At 38.5% G+C, this 14,628-nt stretch overlaps 1 protein-coding gene across 3 annotated transcripts in view; it reads right to left on the reverse strand.

Annotated features, from left to right (window-relative positions):
• LOC109913757 (E3 ubiquitin-protein ligase MGRN1-like) overlaps positions 1 to 14,628 on the reverse strand; it is a 389,727-nt gene that overhangs the window by 39,474 nt on the left and 335,625 nt on the right. For all 3 annotated transcript variants that reach the window (XM_048609431.1, XM_048609429.1, XM_048609428.1), the window contains exon 7: positions 3,002 to 3,045. In XM_048609431.1, the coding sequence (XP_048465388.1) occupies positions 3,002 to 3,045 (44 nt within the window). The remainder of the gene's footprint in view (positions 1 to 3,001; positions 3,046 to 14,628) is intronic.

Consider the following 14,628-nt stretch of genomic DNA (forward strand, 5'->3'; position numbering starts at 1 on the left):
GTACAGCGTGCACTCAGGATTTGATACTAAGCACTGAGTGCTCCTGACTTGGGAGTGACGCCTATATGCTGTCTGAAAGCAGTATTGTTACTTAGTGTTTTGGAGCTTCCCTGCAACACTGACAAGATTAAATTACACAATACATTTAAACTATATGGTGAAAGGAGGGAGTTGTCTTGTCTGCCACAAAGACCAATCAGATATCTACTCCAGTGGACTTGTTTTGCAAATAAACACACAATCAATACTGCCGCCTTGCACAGGCATCTAAAGTTCTGCAGTCAGGCTTGAACTTCCAACTTTATGATTCACAATAAACACAGCTAGCATGGAGAGAAGCTGTAATTCATTATTCAAACTGCTATGTATGCGGATTTAAAAGTGTACAGAATTTTGAAATATTCTGAACTACTTCACAATGTAAACTACTGAACCACAAAATGAAACAAAATGCTATCTTACGTAACCAAACTTCCTAACACTGTAGTTACTATAAACTTAATTATTTACTTTATTACTGTGTTTAGAGGGACAAAGGGAGTCAGTACTAGAGAAAAGCCTGGTCTATATTTTCTGTGATAGTGCTGACAGTCAATGCAAACAATGAAATTGTCTGTATATTAATTGCATTACGAGATGCTGCCATCTTCTTCAGAAATTGATCGGCCTCTTTGGAAACCCCATTTTAAAACTGAAAAACATTCTCATCTAAAGTTGGTGCGACAATCTAAATTTAGTTTTTCCCCAAAAAATGTTTTAATCTTGGTCAACTATAGTGGGCCTTCAAGCATGCTGTAAATCAATCCTAAGGGAAGCTTGGAACATGAAATGAACTCACTGAGTTACCGGCATGACCCAAAGCCAGAGCACAATTGTTTTGTGCAAGAAAATTCTCACAAGTCATAATTTCATTTTCTCAGGAGAGTTTACAAAACGGAAACATAAAACTCTTTTCTGCTACTGCTGTCATGAATGGTTATTAAATCTCCATACAATATGAATTAAAATCAAGGCCCAATTGGATTCAAATATGGGGCTCAAATAAAAAATAGTATCAACAGTACATGAAGAAAATTATTCGATAGTCCGTAATTTAACTCTTACAAATCAATGTAATTTTAACGTAAGTAATAAAAAAAGAGCAAAATGACAAGATTTAAGTCCTCACTTGAGGTGACAGATATTATTTTTCCTTCAAAGTGTTCAACTTCAAATATACTGTCAGAATTGAAACATTTCTGTGTAATAGCACCATTCTAAAAAGGAACTTCAGAAAAATTTACATTTTTAGGAAAATATCGCTGAGCTGAAATATTTTCTGCACTAATTCTGCTGAAATCAGCTGCCTGTCTAGTGTTGCGTTTTGAGATAAGGTAGCAATTAAAGCAAATCCTCTATCATCCAAAGAGAGGCATTCCCGTGATTTGAGGAGAACTTTTGCTGCTTTACAACTCAAACTAAATAGCTTGCGTTTTTAAACTCTCAATGAACAGACCTTTGGATTGAATAGGAGTGGAATCAGGTGCAGGATAAATATGCTGAATATGTGAAACATTGTGGCAAAGTGGTCCTCCATTAATTTCACAGATAATGGGCAACATTTTGAATTTGAATCCGGTGGTAAAACCCACATAGGTACTGCATATGAAAACATTTATGGAGGACAGTTGTAGGTGAATGAATAATGTCCGAGCACTCTTGAGATTCAGTATTTAATATTATTTCTTATAAATAATTTTGCTGGGTATGTAGACAGCTAGCACGACATACAGTACAAGGTCAGACTTGTTCATAGCATTAAAGTTATCACTGTCCACTTTATTTTTCTAATAAGTATACCAGAGTGCACAATTAAATTTTAATAAGGTCCATTACTTTAACAAAGAGCATGTCCACAATCATTACACGTTCAACATTACAGAAACCTTTATTTGCAAATTGCTCAACCAAGCACCACATATCAGCCCAGAAATGAAAATAGTTTTTTCAAAAAATTTGTCACATTTCTTCACACCCTGGAAACAATTACTATGGATGTAAGCCTGTCAAAGATTTTGCGTACCAAATTCTATAGAAATTGTTGAAAGTTTTATTACCTGAAACAGAATACTGCAGGCCTTTGTCCAAAACTTCCAAATGAGGTTGTAATACAATAAGTCACAGCCATATAAACAGAATGTTGCGATTTAATACGCATCATAAAAGGACCCAGAATAACCTACTGTGTTACTGGTTTACCTTATATACATATATTAGTCACTGCTTTGTCGTAAAGTTCCAATTGTGATTTGTTCAAAAATATTGTAGCACAGTATCTTTTTCACTAATTTACCATTCAAGACTCTGTTTCTTTCATTGATTTCCATAGGCTACTGATATTCTACCTTTAGAACAACTTCCATTCAGTGCTGCTTTGTCAATATTCTTTCTTAGAGTGTTGAAACTCCTAGCCAGTCATTTGACATTACATGAACTAAATGTATTCTGCTGCTAAAAATAAGTAAGTGATTATTACATTTAATCAAATTCAGTTATGATTACAATATTGTCATGGAAAAATATATTGTCATACTTAATTTCACCATTTAGGCTGATACTGGGATAAAATGAGTTGCTGCAGCGCAGTTATATAAATCAAAACAATTGGTAATCATTATCAACAAATAAATTCAACTTTTTTTTTACAGAATGCAGAATCATTTGACTATTTTAGTCTACAATATAGCAATGTTACAAATGCGAAGCTTGTTTTGGACATAGTAATCTCTGAGATTAAACAGTGAAAGATATGAAAGGTACCGTAATAAGGGTAGAAAAATACTGTTTACAGGCAATGCTTCAGGGTATTAACATGTTTTCAGGTGTAATTTCTCAAAATAAATAACACTCCAATCCATCCTAAAAATATAATTAGTTTTTCATCCATTAGATTCAATTTTTAGCATTGCAATAAGTTTAGTTTGACAGAGTCAAAATTGGATATAAATTTGTTATTACTTACTTTTTCCATTGCAGCCAATAGAATATGGGCATGCCCAGAGTATTCTGTAACAGAAATACGAATTAGACTTATTGTGCTTTAACATACATTGAATTATAATAAGTAGCAATTTTAAAAACTTCAAAATGGTAGTTTATTTTTAAGGAATGTAAATCCAGACTTCAAAAAGAATTAAACGTTTCACCACAGTTCACCAGCAAAGTCAATTTAATCATAATTGTCATTTTTAATAATCTAAACCTAGAATCAGTCAGACTAGTGAAATGAATATAGAATATATTTAAGATTATAAATAATAATTCAAAAATCAATAAATCTTACATTTATTCAAAGACATTTTCCTCACACTATTTATGCCACTTTTCTCCCCTTATCACCTTTCTGGAAGGTTTTAACTCCACTAACTTCTTGATTGATTCACCATCAATTGACTGTTACAATAATTCAGTTTACTGCATAACTTGAGGCAGTACCTGTCTGCAGGCTATTAACCACAGTGGTGTCAAAGCAAAGCCAATTCAGCCCTCATCCAAGCTCCATACACAATTCCAGCAAGGACCAGTGGGTAGGAACCCACCCTAGCCAAGATCAGCCAAATCAGCAGTGATAGACAAATGATCTTGGACCCTCCTAGATTGTGTAGTTCTGCTATACAGATGAAGCCACACCAAATTTATTCCACTGTACAGTTTAAAATTAAGTTGCATAATAATTGTTTGCCAACAACATATTGTGTATGCAAAGACACAGTTAATTACAATATCACACCGGGTCAGAAAGTTAGAAATATTTGGTAGCTTGTTTGTTTGTACTAAAAGGGTACTGTGTGTCGGAAAGAAAATTAGACAAGGCAATAACATCTCCTCTCAGAAAAATCACATTTGTACATTTCTGGGACCCATTTCCTAGTTAGATACAAAAGTAAATTGTTTGAAATATTGTCATGCTCCTTAAAGTATAGTATCATTTTGCAATGCTTGCCAATGGTAGTTAACTGTCAATTAGCAGTAAATGATTGCTTGAAAGTAAGGAAATTACCATGAAAAGAAAATCAAGTGCATAGTTGTGATTTAGGTGTGACTCAAAAGATTTACGAAAATAAATATTGGTTGACACAGAGTGGTCTTACATAAAGTGCAAAAGTTGGAAATTTAGAGAGAGTAGGAATGTAGGTGGGGCTATTTTTTAACCTCCAAAATTTGTTGCGACTTACATAAACTTAAAGTGTGTTAAAGCGCTTTGTGCAAGTTAGTGTGCAGTAGGGGGAAAAAAAAATCAAAATTTACAAATCACAAAGAAAACATAATTACTACAAATAGTCTAAACTAAGATATGATAAAGCAGGTGTGTCTGGACTGAAAGACCCTCCAGAAGATTGCACCTACAGTGGATTTCTTTGTCCCCATCTCAAATCTTTCTATCATCTCCAGATTATTATCAGTGAGATGCGCAAATTGGCATAGAATTAAACAGATTAGGCTGGGGGAAGAGGGGAAGAAGCATTTCATGTAACACTGGTACTGTTATTGGGACAGGAGAGAATAGTACTATTGAGATCGGCTACAACACTCTGGTCCTAGATGAAAGGATAAAAAGGTGGCCACAAGGGCTGTAAACAAAGGAAATGTAGAGGGGCTCAAGTGAAAAGGTCATATAAATAAGTTTGAAAGTTAATGAAAAGGAAGTGAGTAGAGTAAAAGTCAGAAATTGCTTAATTTACTAAATGCTGCTGAACGGATTGCACACTATTATTGATTAATACAATAAGTTGACCGGTTCTAAAATGCAAATTTCAGCTATGGCTCAATTGGTAACACCTTTACCTTTGAGTCACAAGGTTCTAGGTTGAAGTCCCAGAGATCCGAGTTCTCAGCAATTGAGGCTAACATTTCTGTACAGTAGCGAGGGAGGACTACATTGCTGGAGATATTCCCTTTTGGACAAGACATGAAACAAAGGCCGGAACTGCCCTCTAAGGTGAGCACATGGGATCCCCAGCACTATTCCAAAGGGGTGCAAGAGAGTTACACTCAGGCGTTCTGCACAATTTTTATCCCTCAAATCAACATTGTGAAAGCAAATAAATACTATCTGGCTATGATCACATTGTAGGAGCTTGCTGTGTGCTTATTAGCAACAGCACAACAATGACTATGCTTCAAAAGCACTCTCTGACTGTAAAATGATTTGTGACAGCCAGTGATTATGAAAGGCAGTATATACAGTTTGTCACTTTTTGTGAGAACTGTCTCATTCTTGTTTGACCTTGCGTTATAGAAAATCGCCATAAGAAAAATCACATTATAGAGAAATCGCTAAACCTATACAGCAGAAAGTTTTCGTTATACAAACAGCATCTGCTATTCATCAATCGCATTACTGCTAATTCATGTTAACGAAATATAGCCAATTCACATCAAGGAAACATGCTTTATAGCAGAACTACCTATACACATCTTTTTATCTTTTAAACTGCATGTTTGAACAGACCACTCTGTCCAAAGCAATTGGTGATCTCGGGGAAATACTCATCATGTATATGCAACTGAAACTTGAATCACATCAGCAATTACTATAGCCTGTAAAACATAAATGGACATACTAATAAATGTAAAAATGGTTGACTAATACTGTGGATCAAAGAGGATAGTCCTGCATGGTGTCAGATAGGAGAAGTTGTAGGGTAATGTTTGCCTGTAATTAATTGAGAATGTATAAATTTGCTGAATAAACAGTGAGCTAGTGAGGTCAAAAATAATCAGACTTATGATGGACTGGATTTTCCCAATCTCTGATACCCAAAATCGGGAACCTGTCCAGGTACTGACCCCTATGGGAGGCAGGAGCACATTGGTTGTCAGTACTTTCCAGGAGACAACCAATTTAGAGGGGCACCTTCTAATATCTGATTGATTACAGGTGGTGGGTGAGAGTAGGAAGTGGGGGCTGGAAATGATAAAACCCATCTAAAGGGCACTTGTAAATTTTCAGAGTAACACAGACAGAAAGAAGCAGCAGTAAGGGCTCAGTACAAGGGACACAGCTGTGGCAAAGCAGTGTCCACATCTCCCTGGAGGTTATGGTACAGAAACTGTGAGCTTGGCACCACAATTTGTTCCCTAACAATGGCAGCAGAATGTCAGCCTGGTAAACAGAGGCAGCATAGCCAGAAGTCATCAGAGAGATCAGCAACCATAGTCTTGTTGGTAGAACTCCAATCCATTGTCAGAAAAGTCTCAATGACCTTGTGTGTTCAGGCAAGATGAAGCATCACTAAACTATCAGCCATGGGTATCTTAGAAAATCAGGACACTGCTGAGAGCAGGGCCTCAAAATAGGCAGTGACTCAGTGCATCAAGGTGATCACTGCTCATTGCCACCCCTCACTTGAGGGAGATGATCAAAATGATACAAATTTGAGAAGATGCTAGACACTAGGTAGCTGCAATAACAAGAGCATCACTTCAGATATCAGATCAACTCGGTAAAAGGGAAGGTTGAAAATAGCTGACCTCTCCATACCCACGCTACAGAATAAAAGAGCACACAAGAGAGGGTAGCATGGTTAGCCTGGCAATCCCGCTTGGGGCCTCAATTCTTCACTGCATTTCATAATGACTTAGATGATGGAACAGAAAGCCACATAGCCAAGTTTGCTAATAGCACAAAGACAGGCAACATTATACACAGTGTACATACAAGCACAAAATATTGACCAACTAAATGAATGCAACATATGGTCATGGTATTGTCAAATGTAACATCATCCAATAAAAGAAAAAAAAATTCTCAAAATGATGAAAAGCTAGAGACAGTGGAGAGTCCTAAGTTAATTGGAATTCTAGTGTATACATTATTAGAATGTCATGATCAAGTGCAGAAAGGCCAAAGGATTGCTAGACTTGAAATCTTGAGGGCTAGCATACAAGGTGGCAGACCAGTGCATTGTGTTGGAGTATCATAACACTTCAGGAATGGTGTATCGGCCTTGGACACAGATTTATTCCAGCGATACCTGGACTCCAAGGGATGAAACAACGCGAAATTATTATTAAAACTAAGATTGAATTTTCTGAAATTCAGAAGGTTAAGTGGTAACTTCATCAATGTTTGAGACATCAAAGGAAACAATTACAGTAGGTAGAAACCATTTCAAGAAGGAAATATGGAGTGTGCAGGGTTAACATGTTCCAAAGAAAGAAGGTGTGGGACCTCAAATGCTGTGAACCCTGGATATTATGGCACACACAGAACTAGATTATGAGAAAAAGGGAGACTAATGGCAGATACTGAGGACTCAAATAGAGAAGCATAGAATATGCAAGAGGGAACTTGAAAGGAAGATTAGGAAACCTATAAGGAGATATGAAAGGATGCTAGCAGATAAAGGAAAATCCTGTTATATTACAGATACATTAACAGTAAAAGAATAAACGAGGGAACGAGTAGGGCCGATTAAGGACCACAGTGGTAACTTGTCCATTGAGCCAGAGGATGCAGATAGGGTTCGAAATGAATACGTTGGGTTGGTGTTTTCAAGCGAGGGGGAGGGTATGGGTATAGAAATCAGGGTGAAGGTCTGTGAAACAAAGAAATTAGCATAGACAGAAGAGGTTCTGAGCGGTCTGGCAGGTTTAAAAACAGATTCATTTTTTTTCAAAAAGGTGACCAGTTGTGTAGATGAGGACAATGCTTTTGACATAGCCTACTCAGACTTAAGCAAGGCTTTACACAAGATGCAGCATGAGAGTCTGATATCAAAGATAAGAGTCCTATTGGGTTCCAAAGAAATTTAACAAATTGGATCCACAATTAGTTGAGTGGCAGGAAGCAGAGGGTGATATTTAAGGGGTGTTTTTTTGGACTGGAAGTCTGTGACCAGTAGGGTCCCACAGGGGTCAGATTGAGGTCCTTGCTTTTTGTGATTTGTATGAAGTATTTAAACTTGAACGTGGGAGGGATGATGTGTAAGTCTGCAGACGATACAAAAATTGGTGGGTGGGGTAAATAAGTAGGAGGATCGCATTAGACTACAAGGGGATAAAGATAGGATGGTCAGATAGGATGATCAGTGGCAAATGGAATTCAATAGGGAGAAATGTGAGGTGATTCACTTAGGCAGAACAAACAAGACAAAGGAACGCATGATGAATGATAGGACCCTGGGAAGCACCAAGGATCAGGGCGACCTTAGTGTGCATGTATACTAGTGCCTTAAAAGGTAGAAGGACAGGTAGATAAAATGGGTAAGAAAGCATATGCTATACTTGCCTTTATTAGCCGAGGCATAGAGTTTAATAATAAGGAGATTATGCTGGAATTGTATAAAATGTTGGTTAGGCCATAGCAAGAGCAGTGTGTGCAGTTCCGGAATCTGAATTATTGGAAGGATGCGATAGCACTGGACTGGATGGAGCAGAGATTTCCCAGGATGTTGTCTGGGTTGGAGAGTTTCAGTTATGAAGAGAGATTGGACAGACTGGGGTTGTTTTCCTTAGAGCATAGGAGATTGAGAAGGAACATGACTGAGATGTATAAAATTATGAGGGACATAGATAGTGTAAGCAGGAAGAACTATTTCACTGTGAGGGATCAATGACCAGTGGAAAATAGATTTAAGGGAAGGGGCAGAAGGTTTAGAGAAGATGGGAGGATAAACTTTTTCACCCAGAAGGTGGTGGTAATATGGATCTCACTGCCTGCAAGGGTGGTAAAGGCAGAACCCTCATAACATTGACAAAGTATTTAGATGTACACTTGCGATGCTAAGGCATACAAGGCTATAGACCAAACACAGGACAACAGAATTAGAATAGTTAGGTGGTTGTGTATGACCAGTGTAAATGCGATGAGCCAAAGGGCCTTCTTCTATGCTGTAAATCTCTACGATTCTATGACTCCCACTGGTTGCAGAGGCTAGGAAGTGGACACAGTCTAAAGTTAGGGATGGATCTTTCAGGAATTAAACTAGAAAATACTCTTCACACGAAAAAGGCTGAAGTTTAGAACTTTCTTCTGTAAATAGCTATTGATGCTATATGAAGTGTTTTAAACCAGAGCTCGAAAGATTTTTGTAAATCTGATGTAGTAAAGGCTATGGGACAAAGGTGCTTATGTAGAGTTAGGTTGCTGACCAGCCATGCTTTCACTGAGAGATGAAAAACACTCAGTGAAATAAAGGCCTACTCTTGCTCCAATATTACAATGGTACCAGCTTCCCAGAACTTGTATTACATTAAAATGTCACATCGGTGCCAGGAAAACAACTATTGATATCAATCATAAGAGTACGGACTTAGGCCAAACTTAAAAGTTCACATGAAAAGGCTATGGGAGTCAATTCCATTTGAGTAACCTAACTACAGGTTTTCTTTAATTCAGAATTATTAAAATGGGATATTTACTCTAGTGTGTATGTGCCTAAGTCAAAGGTGCATTTGGACTTGATTTTAATTATCAGGAGGTAGAAAGAAGTTCAACAGATTTGTTTTGCTTCCATTTCTCTACTTCACCTTGAGATGTTAATAAATACAGTGAGCTCCCTCAAGTTTAGTTTAACCAGAGGTCACTCTCATAATAAAACTTTAAATTAGCTTGTACCAAAGTTTATGCTAATAAGAATGAATGATTCATGATCATTAAGCAAGAATGAACATGACTTTAAATCAGATATATGGATCGAAGTTCACCAACAGCTTGAATGGATAAGCCAATAAGTAGCTTAGCTACACAGACCAGCAAGGTTTCAGATTTAATTTCTGGTTTATAATGAATTGGCTGATTTCCACTGGGGCAATTGCATTGATGTCACAAATGAACTCCGTGACATTGCAATGGAAGCTTCCTGCGCCTTACCAATGATTCACATGCAGTAAACCCCACTGGAAGCACATGTACGTGGTTGTCAGGCAAGGGCACCACACTGAGCTATAATTTGTATTCCCACCCTCAAAGTTCTACTGAAGTCTTTCAATCTCTAGTTTAAAATTAACAAGTGATATGGCATCAACTGAGCTACACTCAAAACAAACCCATTTAGCACTCCTTCCAGTCACAGTATTCAAATGTAGCTAATTTATTTTGTATGACTTGTTTTCAATCTATTGTTTTTGTATTTTATACATAAGGAATGTAATAATGACTGCAGATGATATGATCAGAGGAACAGATACTCCTCCCTGCAGCAGTAACCTGCCTGCCTGGTGCCAGCAGTGAGCAAAGAACTTGAACTACAAGGCATGTAACTAGTTGTCACAAACCCCATAGGAACACTTGTAGAATGAGAAATAATGCTCCATGGATTTTAAGGATCTTGGGTCCAAATTAATAAGCAGCAGTTGAAATAGTGGATGGGATACCAAGAAAGAAGACACAGCCAAAATCTAGTGAAAGAGCAGGTAACTGAGACAGTGAATGGGGTAAAAATTGAGGAGTAAGTATGAGAGAGGCTGGCTGGATGTAAAGTTGATAACCCACTTTCAGAAAAGGGATAAGAATAAGCCCAGTCCCATCTTAGCCCTTTGCGGTGCATTCTGGCTATCTCGTAGAAGGACCAAATCATAAATGCAGCAGTTTTGAACACAAAAGTCCTTGATATGTTGACACTCAACTAGCAGAGGTGGAGAGATTTGGGGCAGAATGGTAACAGAGCAGTTAGCATTCATGCCTCATAGCGCCAGGGACACAGTTCAAATCCAGCTTGGGTGACTGTCTGTGCGGAGTTTGCATGTTCTCCCCAATTTGGAGGGGGTTTCCACTCGGTGCTCCTGTTTCTTCCCAAAGATGTGCAGGTTAGATGGATCAGCCATGCTCAATTGCCCCTTAGTGTTCAGGCAGGTGCAGGCTAAGTGGATTAGCTACGGTAAATGAGATAATGGGGATCGGGTGGGATGCTCTTTGGAGGGTCAATGCAGACTTGATGGGTTGAATGGCCTCTTTCTGCACTGTAGAGATTCTATGAACTTCCATGAATCACTATGGTGACACTTGCAGGATGGAAGATGGTGCCATACCAATGGATTTTCTGGTTAGGTAGATCAAGTCAGAAGCCTAGCAGGACATCAAAAACTCCACTTCAAGAATCCTAATAAGCTTGGCATAAAGGCCTGAACCATCAGTTATCACACCTGACGACAGATGAAAATGGTAACATCATTTGTGAACTGGCATAAGATACCACCATGTTCAAGGCTACAGCTGTAATTAGCTGTCAACAGTGAGACTTCCTCCCACCCCCACTTTGCTCGTTTTCACAAGGAAGCAGTTTTTGATGGAATGACCTCTGACCTCCTGCCCCTTGTATATCTCCAACATAAAGATCACACATTACTTTTCTAACACAATTTAATCAGCTCCAACCCATGCTCAAATTCACTTTTGAAATGGAATAGTCTAATGAGCTGCCTTTCCTCTATGTACTAGCTGAGAAATTCACTAGTGAGTTCTCTATCACAAGTCCACTTTTACTACCCATATATAATTTGGAATTCCAACATCTCCAGGGATTGGCCTCATTAACAACCTTGTAAGTAGGGTCTGTGTCATTTGCTCATTGTGCATGCTTGACATGCAATAGGACAAATCAAATCTATTATGCAGGATAATGAGACTGTTGCTAACAGTAGCAAAAACAGAAATTAGTGGATAAACTCCGCAGGTTTGGCAACGTGTTGACAAAAAGCAAAGTTAACATTGAGTCCAATGACCCTTAAGAACTGTTGCTCACTGTACATTGTGCAAACTCATGAACGGGCCAAAGGCAGCCACTTGAATTATTGAAAAGTACTCAGGCTACCTCAGATTAAAGGTAAATTGTTTTTTAAAAGTTTGAGCAACAGTTAAAGCTAGCCATTTCAAGCTGCTAATATGCAGCAGCAACAGGAGTTGTGTTCTCGATTAGTTGGGTGCCAATCAAGATGAAAAGATACTCTTTGAGACACTAATTATGCTCAAATCGGTAACATAGTACATGAATTCAAGTGCCAGTTTGAGGCCAGGTATGTAGGCTGTATGTCTCAACAACTGGTGGATTATATCAAATATCACCACTTCAGCTGTTCGCAACAGGCAGCGAAATGGCTGCACTCAACAGACCGTGTTTGAAAAACTCAGTACACAGTATTTAACAATAGGTCTTCAAGGAAGATACTGTAGCCGGGGATTTCAGCTGGGATGGTGAGGTTCTAGAACATTATTAAGGAGGAGGTATTAAATATTTTACCTGGCATAAAGGTATATAAATCCTGAGGATCTGATGGGAAGTATCCCAGGCTGCTGTAAAAGGTAAGGGAGGAGAATGCTGGAGCCTTTGCAGCCATGTTTAGTACTTTGCTGGCCAAAGGTAAAGTGCCAGGTGACTGGAGGATAGCTAATTGTTCAAATAGAGCAGTTGGTCTAATGTCAATGATGGGGAAAACACTGGAAAAAATCCTGATGGACAAGATTAAACAACACTTGGAAAGGCAGGGATTGTTCAGGGATAGACAGCACAGATTTGTTAGAGGGAGATCCTGTCTAATAAATTTAAGATTTTTGAAAAGATTACTAAATATATTCTTGAGGGAAGTGCAGTTGATGTGGTTTACCTGGACTTCAGTTTGGCTTTTGACAAGGTTCCACATGGAAGGTTGGTCCTAAAGGTAAAAAGCCCATGGGATCCAAGCAAGTTGGCAAATTGGATCCAAAATTAGTTTGCAAATAGGAGACAAAAGGTGTTGGTGGAGGAGTGTTTTTGTGATTGGAAGCCTGTGACCAGCGGTGTATCACAGGGATCGGTATTGGGACTCTTGCTGTTTTGTGTGTACATTAATGATTTGGATATGAATGTAGGAAGTATAATTAGTAAGTTTGCAATTGATATAAAAATTAGTGAAGTTGTTAACAGTGAGGAGGATGGTCTCAGGCTGCAGTTTGATATTGATCAGTTGGTAAATTGGGCAGAGCAATGGCAGGTGATAAATGTGACGTAATGCATTTTTAGAGGTCCAATAAGGGAAGGATACAGAATGAATGGTAGGTCCCTCGGGAGTACCGACAAACAAGGGGACCTTGGTGCACAAGTCCATAGATACCTGAAGGTGTCAGCACACAAAGACAGGGTGGTTAAGGCGGCATACAGGATGCATTCCTTCGTTAGCCAGGGTGTAGAATATAGGAGCAGGGAAGTCTTGTTACTACTTTATAAAACATTGATTAGGCACAGATGAAGTATGGTGTACAGTTCTGGTCGCTCCACTATTGGAAGGATGTGACTGCACTGGAGAGGGTGCATAGGAGGTTCACCAGGACTCTGCCTGGGATGGGAGGTGTCAGTTATGAGGAGAGACTGGATAGGCTGGGTTTGTTTTCACTGCAGTGCAGGAGGCTGAGGGGGGATCTGATTCAGGCATACAAAATTGTGAGAGGTAAAGACAGTGGAGATTATGAGACTCTTTTCCCCTTAGCAGACATGTCTAAGACCATAGGCATAACTTTAAAGTGAGGAGTAAATGGTTTAGAGATCTGGAGAAAATGTTTTTTCACCCAGAGGGTAAAAATATGAAAGATGCTGCATGAGAGGGTCGTGAAGGCAGGTACTTGTGCAACATTTCGGAAGCATCTGGACAAGCACGTAAAATGCCAGGGTATAGTGGATTATGGACCAGGTGCAGATAAATGGGATTAGTGTAGTTTGGTGTTTGTTAGTCGGGATATTCACGGTGGACGAATGCTGTATGGCCCTTTGTTTTCGCTAACAGATGTGATTCCACAATAGCAACACAGTGAACAATCTCAAGCGTGTCAGGAATTACACCCATTCAGAGACACATCTGGTGGTGAGTTTAATCGAAGGGTCACCACACATTAGACAAGGGGCTAGCTTGAGAAGTTGAGGCCTTCTTGCTGACCTCCATGTGTAGGAACTGAATGTGCACTACTAACGTTACTGTGCATCACAAACCAGCCGTCCAGCCAACTGAGCTGATTAAGTGCCTTTTACACCAACAATGAATTCAAGATTACAGTCAGGCTCATAATTCAGCTCACTTGTATTTGCTAAAAGCTACTTATTCACATGCAAAGCGCTATCCTGTGCAAACAAAAACAAAATGCCCAGGCATTATGCCTTTTCCAATGAACCAAAAATTTGGGGACACAACTGTTCCCTTGTGCATTCCCCATTAGTACGTTGATTGGAGTTCACTTGCCTTATTTTGAAATTACATTCTCAGCTAACTGAAGAGGTTAAATAAAATTAATAAGCAGGTAACCTGAGGATTGATAGTTTTAGATGCAAGCAAAAAAAATGAGCAAAAATTTACAGAGGGTGAAAAAAATGAGAGTAAGCTAGCAAGAAATATAAAAAGGGATTATAAGAGCTTCTACAATTCTGTGATAAGAACAAAAAGTAACAAAAAGTTAACATAGGCTCCTTCGAAGATGAAACCTGAGAAATTATAATAGGGAGCAAGTAAATGACAAAGACATTAAGCAATTAAAGTTTTGATTTTCTTTCGCATTAGAAGATAAAGTTCTCTGTTAACTTTGGGTAATTTAAGGATCACAAGTTATTGAAGAACTTCAAGTGATTTATACTAATGAAGTAATGAATACTGGAAAAAGTTATGGGTTCAAAGTCAACAAATCCC

Source organism: Rhincodon typus, chromosome 21 (assembly GCF_021869965.1).
Source record: "Rhincodon typus isolate 14 chromosome 21, sRhiTyp1.1, whole genome shotgun sequence".
Lineage (NCBI taxonomy): Eukaryota > Metazoa > Chordata > Chondrichthyes > Orectolobiformes > Rhincodontidae > Rhincodon > Rhincodon typus.